Raw genomic sequence first — 15,383 nt, 5'->3', positions numbered from 1 at the left:
AACGAATTTAATCATTTATTACAATAGGAGGCCCAGGTGATACTCTTGGTTTGTTTGCATACATCCAATTTTGATACGTTTGTTCTTGATTCGCGTACATTGATGCTAGTCGACGTGCAGGATCAGTTGCGTGGAAATCCCACTCTGGATTCTTGTAAGCCATTGGGTAGTCCCCTGCTAATTGCACTGCAACAAAATGGGTTTCGCCATTTATGAGAGCAATACTTATCGGTTGCTGGAATAACAGTTGATCCAAGCCGTGATGCATCGGGAATACTGTGCGGGGGTCACGTAGGCTTATGCAGTTGATTATTATACCCAGCTTATTGGTCAGGAGGATATGGAACCACACTTTACTCATCCAATAATCTTTGGGTCGGTTTCTTCCATAATAAGACGTTCGCAGCGCCGACAACATGCGGGTGCCCTCAGTTTGCCCAAACATTCGCATATACCCATCGAGGTCAGATTCATACTCCGCGAGCATCTGCGTACGAACCCACTCTGCACCCATCTCCTCATCTAGCCCCAAAGCAACAACGGTAGCTCGAAATCCACAATTACCATCTCCTTTGACATTCTGTGCGCCTACAACGTACGGGCGTAAGTACGATGGTAGCTCATCTAGTACCCAATCGTAATTTTTGGAAAGACTGGCGTTATACGGTTCCGCAACATACCCAACCCAACTGGCCGAGGACTGTGCCTCTGACTCTAGATCTGACACCTGCTCTTTCGTTGTTTCATATATGGGTGCATAGTTAGGTTGTGTCGGTGGTGCCCCGAAAAAGTCATCAACTAAGTTGGAATATGGTAACACCCATTGATAATTCGCCTCCCGCTCGTTTACGATAAACGCATACGCTAAACTAAAGGTCTTGCCCGTTGAAGTCACGCCGACGATCTCAACTAGCGGCATGTTGTAGATGTTGGTTTTGTACGTGGAGTCTATTTCAATAACCCAGGGAAATGCGCGCCATAGGGTCATTGATGTTGGATGAATGAAAAACAGGTTCTCCAAGCGTCCATTTTTGTTATTTGTGGTGAACTGGTAAAAGTACCTTTTCTTCTGCAACAGTGAGAACATAACCTGCGAAAAGTGAACAAGATATAGTAAATAACTCACTTCCAACAACGTAGTACATAATCACTAATTTGATGTTTGTACCTACATTGGACTACGCCTTGCTTGGCCCGACCTCCGTCTCGATTTCAGGAAGTTGGTAATGTCTCCTTTCCAAGTCAGGTTTCCCGGAAATTCAAGTTTGAGGTTTACCAGGATCTGATGTGGGTACAAACCGCGATCCGATTAGTTCCCCACATATTCCATTTCTTCATCCGTCATCCGTCTCGCATACGCATTCCCTTGCAGATCGGTAGTTGGATCATGATTGTGTCTCCAGTCCTTGACGGTTACCCTCCAACCACCATCACACCCAGGGCGGCCTATTAAAGTGAAGGGACAACCTATCTTACTGGACCGTTTGGGTGGCCCAATTAACCTTGCATCGCGCGCTCCACCGTGGTGACATATAAGTGTCACTTTATTGACCACCTCTTTTGAGTTTTTATTTGTCCGCCGTATGACTAGAACATAACCTAAATCCATTGCTGTTCTTTGAGCCCACTCCGTCAATTCTTCAACGGAACCGAACACCTCATTGGTTTCAAAGTCCCCAGCTTCGCATTCAAATTCACCGTCTGCATCAAGTTGCTCAAACACATTATCCGACACTTCAATACGTACGTTTTCTGGGTCTGCCCAAATATCCTCCAAACTATCCATCTGAAACAATTCAAGTAAACATCTAGTTCATTAACTATTGATGGTGTCCATACTATCTATATATATATATATATATTTACACATATGTATAATATCTATATCTATATTCATAACATATATATATAAACATACGTCAATATACCAGCAGCTATGAAAACGAAATTGCCAGCGGCTATGAAAACGAAAAAGTAATGTCTGAAAACGAAAGACACAATACGCTTGAAAAAGAAAGATACAATTTGCGTTATGAAAACGACGACTACATATAGTGTTTGAAAACGATGGACTGCCATCATTTTATCCTATCAAGTATGGCATCATTTTATCCTATCAAGTATGGAAAATAACCATTCCCGAGACTATCCTGGTTTGTCAGTCGGTGGGGGGCCCACTTTTCGCGGCGTCGTCGTCGCAAATAGTGGTGACGGGGCATGTGGTTTGTCAGTCATCGTTGTCATCGTTGCAGGTTGTCGGGGGTCCCACTATTAGCGGCGACGTCGCCGCTAATACCCTGGTGAGGTTGACCGTTGACCTGGTGGTGTTACCCAGTGCCTAAAAATTATAACCACATGTTAAAAGTTTAGAAAGGATGAGACATACGATTTGACCAAACTACCTTTACCAACCTTTAATATTAAATTACACCATTATTAGTCACTTATATTATAAAATATATTTACTACCGCTTTTATATTATAAATATTTTACATCAATTACTTACATTATTTGACGTTGTCACCACCATCACCATCCGTCGCTTCCATCACCAGCTTATCATCGTATTGTGTGGATACCAAGCTTGTTTGTTGTTAATATAAGTGTTAAACATTTATTTATATTATTAAAATTCAACAAAAGTGGGAAGAAAATGAAATTCCGACGTCAGTCAAACACGAGTTGATCAAGGAGTAGAGGACCTCATGATTTATTACTTCTTTCTAGACAAGTGGATTGGATTTTGGGATTTGGGGGCCGTTGAAAGTCGGCTGTTTGACTTTTTAAGTCCATGAAATATTGATTTGTCTCTAAATAGTAATTAACGTGTACTCTTTTCGAATATCATCGAATATTTAGGTGTGGATATATATAAATAGATTTTGCTACTGATAGCGTTTTTCTTCTTGACAACAATTTAATTTATTGACGGGTTATTAACTTATTCAATCATCTAATCTAATATTTAATACTATTTTATAAAACATTTTGTCCTTTTTTTTTTGAAAAAGATGATTTGAACTACCCAAAATACCCATATTCTTTATTTACTAGATTAAACATCTCTACCTAATATACCTATAATAACCATAATCTCAATCATTCATTTTTTTTAATCTCTTCAAATCTTAACCACTTATTTTTTTCACTCTCAGCTATAAATCATTTTATTCCTTTAATTCATTTAAAATTTTTTATCTCAAAAACCGTATATCGATAAATTATAAAAATTGTATGGGTGTTCTTAAAATTTCATACTCTTTCATTAGAGATGTCATTCGATATACTTTCGACGAATTTTTAAATCCGATGGCGGAGCCCATCCGCCTAAGATATTTTGGCTATCATACTCTATGACTTGACCTATCACCCCATTATCTCACCGCCGCAATATGCGGGCACTATCTCTCGTCTCTTAAAAAAATTACAATTCATTTTAGATGAATGGAAAATTCCATATCCTAACATAAAAGTCAATTTTTAAAATTTAAACTCATGGTTTTCTACTTTTTCTCATTGTTAAAGTTATTGTATTTATCTCCTCAACCATTTGAATTGAAGCACTCGTTACTTATAACACTTTTAAAATTATGTATGATTTTAATCTAAAAGTTAAGATCTTTCAAACTCAAGTTAAGATCTCTCCAACTTAAAACTCAAGTTAAGATCTCTCCAACTTAAATAAAAGAAGATCTCATCTTTTGTAAACACTAGATGCTAAATTTGTATTAGATAACATGCATTTAAAAATGATAATATATCAAATCTTATAGATAATTAAATCAGCAATGTTTTTTTAGTGTGTGCGTTGAATATTTAACTTAGTATTAGTATATTGACTCTTTGTTCTATTTTTGTATGTACTGGTATAATATGTCTTGCTTACAAACTCTACAAAACAAGTCATTTACGTGGTACATATCAAATATTATTGGTTATATAGTGTAATTATTGCATTGTTATAATAAAAAATTACTTGATTAAGCTATCTAACAAGTCAGGATCATGCTCAGTTTTACCAAAGATTATGAATTCGATCCAGAGTAATAGCAAGTCTTGGGGTTTCTCCCTATCGAAATATTTGTAACGGCTCATGGTCAACATTTCATTTTCTAAAATACGTGCAATTATTTCATCATTATACGGCGATGTTTCCTGATGTCATATCCCGACAGAATAATGAAAAAAAACCTACAAGTTACCTCATAAGTAACCATTAACGCATAGAAGTATCACAAGATGACTTCATTCACAGAATTTGGTCACTTTTATGTATAATGCATTACTATTATGAACTGTCTACGATGACGAAAGTAATTTAAAACACATGTACACATTGGTGCATCTTTGTTAATGTAATATTGTAAATTTGTAATGCATGTGTCATTTAACGTTAGTCTTTCTCAATAAATAAGACTAAATGAGTTAAGGGTGTTGTAAACAATCTGTTGTCTTTTTGGAAGACCAATAGCAATATTATTTGATGTGACTTTTTAATGAATTAAACTTGCCGGGAACATTTTTGGATTTTCCATGCCGTCCTCAGAATTCTATTTTTCAGATGTAGGATATAATGGTTATATTATATAACCAAATCTGGATGTGTATGATAAACTCTTTTAGTTTAATCTAATCTAATAGTATATTTTTTGTTTTACAAAAACAATGTAATATTTTAGGGATTAATATGAAACTAGTTAGTATTATACTCGCACGTTGTTACGGGATCTATTTCATACATGACAAAGTTTTAGATATTAACAAGATATATTAAATATATTTATGTCAAGTTTTTGAAACTAAAAACTTGAATGGAATAGAAGTTGTAATAGTTATGATAAAAAAAGACGTATAAAAACCATAAGGGAGTTGATATTTATACAACAAGTTTTATCCATCTACAACAAAAATATAAAATATATTGCGCAGTGTACAACTGTACCATGCAGCATTTGTTGTAGATGGATAAAAGTTGTTGTAGAATTATCATTTCCCAAACCATAAGAATGATAAGATGTATAAAAACATAGTACAAAACAATAATTGTAAAAATGCAAATAATGACATTTTGACGATGATAATATAATATACTCTCTTACTTTAAATGTTACATAAATGTATGTATTAAAACATTATTTATAGCGAAACAAATGAAAATTATCAAAGCCAAATATTTAAAGATAAAATCAAATTATAAATTTGTGAAAACTGTTTGATATATACATGAAAACCCAAATGTTTGGTGTTATAAAACTAAAATAAAAAACATTGATAAGGGCAAAAGCTAAATAAAAATACTTAAGGGGGTAAATATGAAAGGACCAAAAGTCTTGCCAAAGCCTAAAAGTTAAATGTAGAGTATAAAATGAAAATTGATAAAGATAAAAGAGTAAATTATTTTTATTGACTTTGAAGTTGACATTTTTTTTTCAGTTTCAATCCTTTAAATATAAATACTTGTATTATTCATATTGTATTTAAGTATGTATATAATTGTACTTTAAACTTAAAATTTTATATTAATAATATTGTATTTTAGTATGTATATAATTGTGGTATGTAATTTTTTTCTCATTTCATGAGAAAATTTATGTAGTTATCATTTCTTGCATGTGCACCAAACTCCAAATCATTTCCAGACATTGAAATATAACAAACATTTAATAATTTTAATTGAATATAAGTTAAAGATAAAATGTGTCAGGAAAAAAAAAGAAGAAAAATATATGAATTATTATGTTCTATCTAGTTGAAACTTGAAAATATAACAACTAGTATCGAGTTATATTTTTTCCACTTTTAATTTATATTTACGGAAAATAACAGATATTTCAATATATGAATTTTTTTAATGACAAATTACCGTGTCATCTCAATTTAAATATTTTGTTTTAACTTTTTGAATTTTTCTTTTCAATTTTTACTTTAGATATTTTTATGTTTTTATAATATTTATGTAAATATATAAAAGATAAGTTATAAATATTATATCAGTATAATTTTTTTATCAAATATTATATAACCGAAAAAAAAGTCAAAGTTAAAAAAGAAAAATTCTAAAATGTCAAACAATAGATTTTTAGGTTGAGACAGAAGAATTTTTTTAAAAATCTATGATCTTGTTAACATCTAAAGGGAAAAGTTTTAGGGATAAATAATCCAACCATTCAATTCAATTCAATTCATTTCATTGCTCTATGCAATTGGTCCCTTATCTATTAATTGTTGATTATGCGTACTTTGTAATTGGCTGGATTATATGATGTGTCATACTGAAATAAATTTTTATGATCATCTTATAATCCTTTAAAAAAAAGACGATCCAGGAGTGATAAAGACTAAAGTGAACAATGAATACGCGTCTGCTAGCGTATTTTGTTCTTAGCCGTATGTTGATTTTGTGATATTTTTTTTTTTATATATCCACACTTTCATAGTTTTTATTAAGGAGTAGGACATTAAAATGTGAGTAACTTTACACAAATTATTATAGGGTGTTATGTGTATTGAACTTCAGTCTAGTGCGTTGTATTTAATAAACTTTTAAAACATGTGCATTGTATGTATCTGAGTATATGTGACAACTATATAAGTTGTCACTTGTAAATTTTAGATTGGTCGAATACATAAAAATTATAGGATTTGAAAGTTCATTACATATAATGCACATGATTAAAGTTCGATACGCACTATGACAATTCATGTAAAATTGTTACATTTTAATATGCTAACCCCTTTTTATTATTGTCACTACGACACTAAGCTACCACTATACTATACCTCTGTCTATTGTGATGATAGCATGGCAATTTCAAATCTCAATGGTTATGGGGCTATTAATACACTAATACGTGCAAAGGTTGAAAAACTCACTAGTCTACATCGACCGTACAATGCTTTAAAAACATGATATTTGAATATTATTACAAATTTAGAGCGAATAAATGTAATGTAAGGACGTGTCTGAGTATTAAGGATTAATAATCTCCGAAAAGCTTAATCTCAGTCAACGTTACATCAGCAAAATACAATTCAAAGACTAATTCTCTTAAACAAACTCAATATTAATGACTAGTCTTAGACTCATATTTTATTTTTATTCTACAATTTAAATATATATAAACTTTGGTTTTAATAATAATAAAATATTATTAATAATGAGAACAATATAATAATAATAAAAATAAATATGGTAACAATAATAAAATAGCTTTTTATATTTATATATAACATTATGATAAAAAAAAAAAGATAACAATTGTTCCTATATAGTGAAAAATGTGTACAAGAAATGTAGTAGATGACTATAATTATATACTAGTATAAGTTAACAATAAAGCAGGTAAATCAAACTCATCGATGAGTATAGTGATTTACATAAAAGATATAAATAAAAGATGAAGATTCGTTGCTTTTCGGGACCAAATGGGACTAACAGGATTTGTTCGGTATTTCCCAGTACTAATATCGCAAACTTATAAAAGTGGTTACCGGTATCGATTCCAATTGAGACTGGGACCACTTTCCGATACTAGGACTAGGACGGAACTGGGACTTAAGACTTTTCGCTTATCCCTAGTAGGTATAATTACCAATGCACGATATTACAAAAAGTTAACATATAGATATGTTTACTCATGTATCATGAAAAAAATTTAGTGGATAAAATCATAATGGGCTAAGAAATAATAATATACACAAAATACAAAATAAAGATACTTTGGGCTACATTGGGCCAGTGACTGATTTTCTTAAGCCCGCCCAAGTCACACTATATAAAACCCACAAAATCCCAAACCCTAATTTCCTTTCATTTTATACAGCAACTAGGTTTTCAGAGGCAGCCTCCCTCCTTCCATTTGCACTCGGATTTCACTTAAGCTAATCAAATGGGTGAGTTTATTTTCTCTTCTTTTATTTCCAATAACATTTGCATTGATATATTTAATTTTATTTTATAATCTTAATAATAATAATGAATTGATATTTGTTTTTAAAAAATATAAAACAGCAAGAATCAAGGTGCACGAGCTAAGAAGCAAAACAAAGGCAGATTTGTTCGCTCAATTGAAGGACTTGAAAGCTGAACTTGCCCTTCTTCGTGTTGCTAAGGTCACTGGTGGGGCCCCCAACAAACTCTCCAAGATGTATGTTTCATTATCTCTTCATTTTATTTTTATTTTATATATATGCATAATACATATTAAAATATATTTAAGTATACTTTTTGTTACATGTGTGTATTGATGTTATTTGATTTATACAATACCCATTTACAAATAATAGATGTACTGCTTAGCACAATTTTTATAAATTTATTTATATATCTTGGTATTGGAGGTTTTTTTATTTTATTTTTTATATGCCCTATAGCCCATTTTTTGTTGTTTGTATTTGAGTTTGTGAGTTCATGATATGTTAGAAAGTAAGTCTCAAAAAGATGCTTTGGAGATGTGTTAAGTTTGCTGTTTCAAATTTATGGCTTAACATTTTTTTTTTTCATTTTCATTTCAAGGTTCGGTAGATTTATAAGCATTGTGCAGACCTTATAAATCTCTGGATTGGTTTGTGTTTTTGTAATTTATTATGATCTGTTTGATCGTTTAATCTATGATGGTATGAAATACAAAGTTTATTTAGTTGATGTTTTGTTCTGTATGTTTTAGTTTGCATACTTCTTTTTGGTTTTTAAGATAATTTGGGTAGCATTTTGGTCTAAAGTTTGTAGCTTTGATTTATTGTGAACTTGTTATTTTTGCGATATAAATATCTGTTATAGAAGAAAAAACTGTTTGAAACAATAATTGATGCTTGCGTGTCGTGATTGTTTATAAGGTTGATTTTGATGATTTTATCGTTTATCTTCGTTCTTTTTAAGATAACCCATTTAGTTGTTAGATGTTATCAATTTCTTAACAAATTGTATAGTGACTACAGATGTTTAAGTGTATCTGGTTTCATGAGGTGCAAATTTGATTTCACTGTTATATCTTACAGTTTTTAAGAATTAATTCTTTCACCAAATTCTACCTTTTAGATTTTATTTTACCTAATACACATGATCTTCTCGAAGTTGACTTGTCAGTCATTTAGTTGGTGACATTCTTATAAGATGTTTTTGTATTTGTCTGATATGAGATAATGTACATCGATTGTTATCTGCTTGCTATAGTTTGTTTGTTCAAATACACAATTCACTTTACTAACAAATGTTGTGAATCTATTTTCTTTCTACAGTAAGGTGGTGAGGACATCGATTGCCCAGGTGCTGACTGTGATTTCACAGACTCAAAAGTCTGCTCTTAGGGAAGCTTACAAGAACAAGAAATACCTTCCTCTTGATCTGCGTCCCAAGAAAACCAGAGCCATTCGCAGACGTCTTACCAAGCATCAGGTATGCTTCATACCACAGTCTCGTTTGTTTTTTTCTTTTTTTTCGAAGGCAGTCCTTTTCTTTCCCCGGACAGTTGACTCGCTTGGCCAATCGTGAATACCATCAAACAAAATTTTAATTATTGATTTTTAAAAAAAGTAAAAAACACACTATATGATTGTTTTGTTTCACTCGCATACTGTACACCATGAGTTTTGGTACATGAGAGTGTTTTGCTGGTTCTTGAAGTAAATGTTCGGTGTGGTTTGGTTATGCTTATGAGGCTGTCTTTTATGTTATGTAGGCTTCGTTGAAGACAGAGCGTGAGAAGAAGAAAGAGAAGTACTTCCCACTGAGGAAGTATGCAATCAAGGCATAGGTAATTGAGAAGGATATTTAGTTTCAATTTTGAGTTTGGACTATGTGTAAGATCTTATGAAAAGCTTGTTTGATTCGAAATATTGGATCTTGTTTTGAAATGTTGAAGGTTGTTTATGTTATGCATTCTGCACTTTGATTAGATACCAAATCTTTGTCATGGCTAATGTGCAGCAACCCATCAAGTAGTTTTCGTCTTTTATGGTTGATTTATTCTGAAAGCTTCTTGTCCAATTTTTATTGTAATGGACCTCATCTGGATGAAACCATATCAATTTGCTCCTAAACAGGGTAGATGTCAATTTTCAATACAAGCTTGAAAGCACTGTTAAATGTAAAATTATACCCAGTTTTGCGACCCCAATCTTTTTATATATATACTAGCATAGAGCATTAGCTATTGAAATTGCAATATGTTTGCTGCCTCACTATACCTGTTTACCTATGTTTAACTATCTAATACCTTTGACCTGTTTAAGTTAATGAACTAGCGGTGTCATATTGGATTGTTTGATACCCATCTCTAACTTGAATCCGAGATGGATAAATACCAATAACTAATCTTCGTTGAGTAATTAAGGAATCAGCTGTATTGGGTTATAACTTATAAAGCCTAAACTTGTGTCTATAATGGAGTACTATGCAATTCGAGAATGAAACACTTGCGGGAACTCTTAAATCCCTCAACAAAAACAGAAGACTAAGAAAAATAAAAGGATATAGTAAGAATTAAGAAGTCTCATGCCTTCTTTTGAAATTTTGGTCAAGCAAAATAACTATGTAGATAAATTTTAATTTTTGAATCAAAATACTCTGTAGATAAAATCATAGATTCTGAATCAAGATACTTTTTAGTCGGGACAAAAAACCATATATATATATATATATATATTCGTTGTTATTATCATTTTAATAAGATGACGTACGAATATAAATCTTTGGATCTCCACCGTCCATGCATCCGACAGACTAATTATGATCCACACGATCCATCTACCACTTCTAAAATCTCTATAAATAATTAAATGCATGCTTGGTTGGTAAGTCATAAAATTCATAAAACTGTTGAGTCAACCAAGCCAAATACTTTCCCAACCGTCTAACTTAACAAACTTCACAATGGCTGCCACGACAACACCATTAACCACCAGTCTCCAAGTTGAATCCATCGTTTTTCCGTCGTCTGTCAAACCTCCCGGCTCGACCAAATCTTTGTTCCTCGGTGGTGCTGGTATTATATCTATATATATTCGATTTTGATGTTATATTTATATCAAATGATTGATAACTAATTTTGGTCTAGGCGTCTAGCTAGTACCATAATATAAACTAGTCCTAACATTGTTTATAAGTAGGTAGTGTTTATATTCATATATGCAAATATATATTATATCATGTTTAATGTATAGCATTACCCAATTATTACTTGGATATTCTAGTTTGAATGACTACTCAATTATTACTTGGATATACAAATATTAGTGCCCAATAATGCCAAGAACTTAGTTTAGACCCCGATAAAAGTTGTTTTTCCCTATTAGATACCCGTCCATGGATCGTAATGCATGCCGGTTTAGAGTAGCTTATAGAAAGTAAGTAAGTAAGTAACACCCAATGCCGTCTTCCACGGGTTTTGGGTCCCAATACCTCGACGGTGTATGGGGAAGGTTAAGATGTAGACAGTCTTACCCCTACCACGACTGTGTAGAGAGGTTGCTTCCAGATTCTATCTAAAGATAGAAAAGGACCTCCGGCCTTGCAAGGGATGAGGATAGAACCAATGACCTCTGTCTCCAGAGGCAAGGGTGTTAACCACTTGATCCAACCTTGTTGCTTTTATAGTAGCTTATAATCTAAGGTTATTGTCTTATTGAAGTTTTAAAGGTTAATAATTTTCTTTCTGGCTAATGTGGGGTTAGCCCACTTGGGAACTCTGGCATAGGTGTGTTTACTATTATTTGGGGTAGTTTAGGAGTAGACTAGTTTAATTTGGGTAGTTTAGCTAATCTATTAGCCGATAAATAATGAACGTATCTGTCTTTTAAAATCTTTGTAGTAATCCTATAAGCACATATATGTAAACACTAATCCAAATACTCTTTGTATTGGTCTTATATATTCTTAATTAGTCACGCTCCGAATATTATACCTATGTATTGTGATTGATTAGCCAATAATACAATCCCAGGAATTTGAATTATACTTTATATATATACCTGCGTAGTATGAATTAGGACAAATGTTACAATATATCAAATTTCATAACTTTCTAAAAGGTAAAAGTAAACTTTTTTTCGGTATTTTAACAAGAAGTTTTTTATTATATGTAGAGGAACAACTTTCATCATGGAACAAATTTCAAGCAATCTAGCAAGTTATTTGCTCAAATTGCACCCGACTCTAACAGTTTTCTTTGAAAATTTAAAACCCTTGTTAATGACCTGAATCTATATGCAGAAGGGTTGGATTTGGTGATCCAAATTTGGTTTACGTATCAGGGGGACGGTGGTTACCGCCTTACTGGTTGGAAAACATCATAATAACCCAAACTGAACTACCATATTAACCAAAAGCCCGTTCAGATGATACCAATATTTTTTTTTTTATCAAAGAGCTAGTATGTGACCTTAATAAACTTTTTTATTTTTGTTTAGATTATTACATAATTGTAAACATTGTGAGGGGCAAATACTATAGGATCAAACTGCTCACACACATGGCCTTCTTATTATATCCATTTCGTCTCTAACACCACGTTTAGATCGATTTTTAATGGTAATGTTAGTATGTAAACATGTAAGTATGTATCGGAGTTTTAATATGAATTTTGTTGCTATCATGTGCAAGGTGTGAGAGGTATGGAAATCCAAGGGAACTTTGTGAAGTTTACGGGAATTGGTGTGTATTTAGAGGATAAAGCCATTCCGTTACTCGCTGCTAAGTGGAAGGGCAAAACATCTACTGAGTTGCTGGATTCTGTTGAATTCTTCCGGGATATTGTTACAGGTAATCCGTAACTAATATTTTTGCGTATAATTTTCATTTGTCTTTCTGTTTTGACACAACTAACTTGCGCTAATGTGTTCTCATGTTATGTTTGTTACTAAATTATAATTAGTTGTTTGTATCTATTATAGCATTTTTTAAAGTATTCGATATACATTCATTTATTATTATCATTGTGCTAGACATTCAGATGTATAACATCAAGTCAATTACAAGGATAGGACCATAACTGATTCTGTTAAATTAAGCTTTTGTTAATAAGATAAAAATGATTCATATGTTTAATTGTTTGTCTTTTTTTACAGGCCCCTTTGAAAAATTTACTCAGGTGACAATGATACTTCCATTAACTGGTAAGCAATACTCTGAGAAGGTATCGGAAATGTGTGTCGGAGTTTGGAAAGCTCATGGGGTCTATACAGACGCAGATGGCACAACCATTGAAAAGTTTCTTGAGGTTTTCAAGGATGAAAACTTCCTGCCAGGCTCATCTATTCTCTTTACAACTTCGCCTCATGGATCACTGACGGTTAGTGCAACCTTAGATGATTGATTGGTTGGGGAGACTTGGTTTTTATCTAGCTGGCAAGATGGGTGGGTAGATGGCTTAAATGGGTTGTATATGAAGTGGGTCATTTTGTTGTGAGTCGAGTCAATACTGTTTGGGACGACTTGGTTTTGTCTAGGGATGTTAATTTGGGACACAACACACAACTCTAAAAAAGATAAGAGAATAAGTGAATTAGGGTTGGGGTTTATAATTCGGGTCAACATGACTAACATGTTTTATAAGCTGGTTGGGTTTGGGTTGGCTTTTCAAGCCCGCTTTTAAAACAACCAATAAGTATATATAATTACTATAAACTCATATGCTTACCGCAAAAGTGATAGCAATTATATGTTTTCTAAATTTTTGTATTTGATTTTTAGAGTGTATCTTCAACATATGTTGTTTGACTATTAAACGGGTTAAGTTTGGGTCCAACTTTTTGAAATGATTAATAAATGGATTGAGGTATATGAACTCGTCCACCAAAATTGGTACTTTTAGTTTTAACCGCTTGAGATGAACTGCAATCCAGATCGGCCTATAAATGGGTTAGAATTGTCACTCTAGTTGTTGTCTTTAATTCGAGCAAAATTCTGAGGTTGTATTTCTTCGTACTTTTGTAAATACAGATCAGCTTCTCGAAAGATAGTACCATCCCTGAAGCTGCGAATGTAGTATTAGAGAATGAAAAATTATCACAAGCAGTGATCGAGTCAGTGATTGGGAAGAATGGTGTTTCCCCAGCAACCAAACAAAGCTTGGCATCAAGACTCTCTGATCTCATGAAAAAGTTTGATGAGGAATTAAGTGCAAGTGTGGAAGTGGTTTGTAAATAGTTAAATAAGGATGTCAAAGAGGCATGAACATAATGCAGTATTATCTGCATATGTGATTATGTGCTCTGCTAAAGCTTCTAATAAGATGTAACATTTAACACAAGAACGTCTACAATTTAATTTACACGATTTTTATCATTGTCCGACATTATATACTTTGCAGATAATCGTTAATTTGCAACGTTTGATAGTAGCAACCTCGTCAAGTTTACACTTTACATGGTTGCTATAGAGGTATATCATATCTCCCTTGGCACGCCAAGCTCATAGAACTGGGTCAACTGGCAAACTTTTTCGTTTAACTTTTACATTTCGAAGATTTACATATAATATTGAGAAGGAAGTTCACTTCGATCAATTTACAAATTCGAATATGTTTTTCATTGAAATAGGCATTATTAGGAAAATCTAAACATGGTAGGGTTGCCAATTTGAAAGTTCTTAAACTTAAAAGTTTATTAGAGTTAATATCAAAACTGTTGATAAAGGTATGCAAGATATGCAACACTTACAAAATTTGAAGGCCTTTCAAGTTCCAAAATTATTATAAGCTTCATTTTGATCATATATTGTATCTTTTTGAATAATAAAACTTTTTTATGTCATGACCTAATCTTGATATTTGCACAAGGTCTTCATAATCTCGTCCAATATTGACTAGGGTGAGAATCGAGCCGAGATGTTCTCGAACTCGAGGTTAATTGTTTCAAGCTCCAGCCGAGTTGTTGAACTCGAGTAGTTAGACGAGCTTATAGAAACTCTGTTTTGAGTCAGCTCGTTCAAAAGATCGTTCACCTGTTTAACAAACGAGCCAAGCAAGCTCCACGTGCTACTCAAGCTGGTCGAACCTTCCATTACATGGTTAAAATGAGCATATTAGAACTGAAAACAAGATTAGTTTACACATAATAATAAATGAAATTATTCGAGCTCAAATTCAAGTAATTAGACGAGTTTATCGAATTCATCAAGGCCTTACAAAAAAATTGGTTAAAACTTTAAAAAAGATAGTGAGTACCAAGCTCGAGCTTGAACAAGCCTAAAATTCATGAAACTCGACCCAGCTTGGGTTGTTCTCACCCCTAATCTTGACTACAGCCACTTTTAATGTTAGTATGTACGTACGGTAGTTTGAAATTTATGAATAATGTAGCTATACATCATGCCCAACGCATGAGTTTTGTATAAAATCCAAGACAACAACGTACATGAAGTTTACGTAAGTTGAGGAGCACTTGG

At 32.8% G+C, this 15,383-nt stretch overlaps 2 protein-coding genes across 2 annotated transcripts; both read left to right on the top strand.

The window, feature by feature from the left end:
* Window positions 1-7,791: 7,791 nt before the first annotated feature.
* LOC122587494 (60S ribosomal protein L35-2) lies at window positions 7,792-9,903 on the top strand. Its single transcript, XM_043759680.1, has 4 exons — window positions 7,792-7,894; window positions 8,013-8,148; window positions 9,239-9,395; window positions 9,679-9,903. Exons 1-4 carry the CDS (start codon window positions 7,891-7,893, stop codon window positions 9,751-9,753), a joined length of 372 nt encoding a protein of 123 aa, XP_043615615.1. The 5' UTR covers window positions 7,792-7,890; the 3' UTR covers window positions 9,754-9,903.
* Window positions 9,904-10,801: 898 nt separating this feature from the next.
* LOC122588518 (chalcone--flavanone isomerase) lies at window positions 10,802-14,292 on the top strand. Its single transcript, XM_043760652.1, has 4 exons — window positions 10,802-10,983; window positions 12,600-12,758; window positions 13,064-13,287; window positions 13,938-14,292. Exons 1-4 carry the CDS (start codon window positions 10,872-10,874, stop codon window positions 14,142-14,144), a joined length of 702 nt encoding a protein of 233 aa, XP_043616587.1. The 5' UTR covers window positions 10,802-10,871; the 3' UTR covers window positions 14,145-14,292.
* The last annotated feature ends 1,091 nt before the right edge of the window (window positions 14,293-15,383 follow it).

The sequence above is a fragment of the Erigeron canadensis genome, chromosome 2 (genome assembly GCF_010389155.1).
Source record: "Erigeron canadensis isolate Cc75 chromosome 2, C_canadensis_v1, whole genome shotgun sequence".
Classification (NCBI taxonomy): Eukaryota; Viridiplantae; Streptophyta; class Magnoliopsida; order Asterales; family Asteraceae; genus Erigeron; species Erigeron canadensis.
Note: the sequence above shows the minus strand (reverse complement) of the source record. Positions and strands in the feature narration are given on the sequence as shown.

Coding starts and splice junctions, on each gene's coding strand:
- LOC122588518 (XM_043760652.1), top strand. CDS start 10,872: ATGGCTGCCACGACAACACCATTAACCACCAGTCTCCAAGTTGAATCC. Junction 10,984..12,599: donor TTTGTTCCTCGGTGGTGCTG/GTATTATATCTA, acceptor ATCATGTGCAAG/GTGTGAGAGGTATGGAAATC. Junction 13,288..13,937: donor CGCCTCATGGATCACTGACG/GTTAGTGCAACC, acceptor TTGTAAATACAG/ATCAGCTTCTCGAAAGATAG.
- LOC122587494 (XM_043759680.1), top strand. Junction 8,149..9,238: donor CCCAACAAACTCTCCAAGAT/GTATGTTTCATT, acceptor TTCTTTCTACAG/TAAGGTGGTGAGGACATCGA. Junction 9,396..9,678: donor GACGTCTTACCAAGCATCAG/GTATGCTTCATA, acceptor TATGTTATGTAG/GCTTCGTTGAAGACAGAGCG.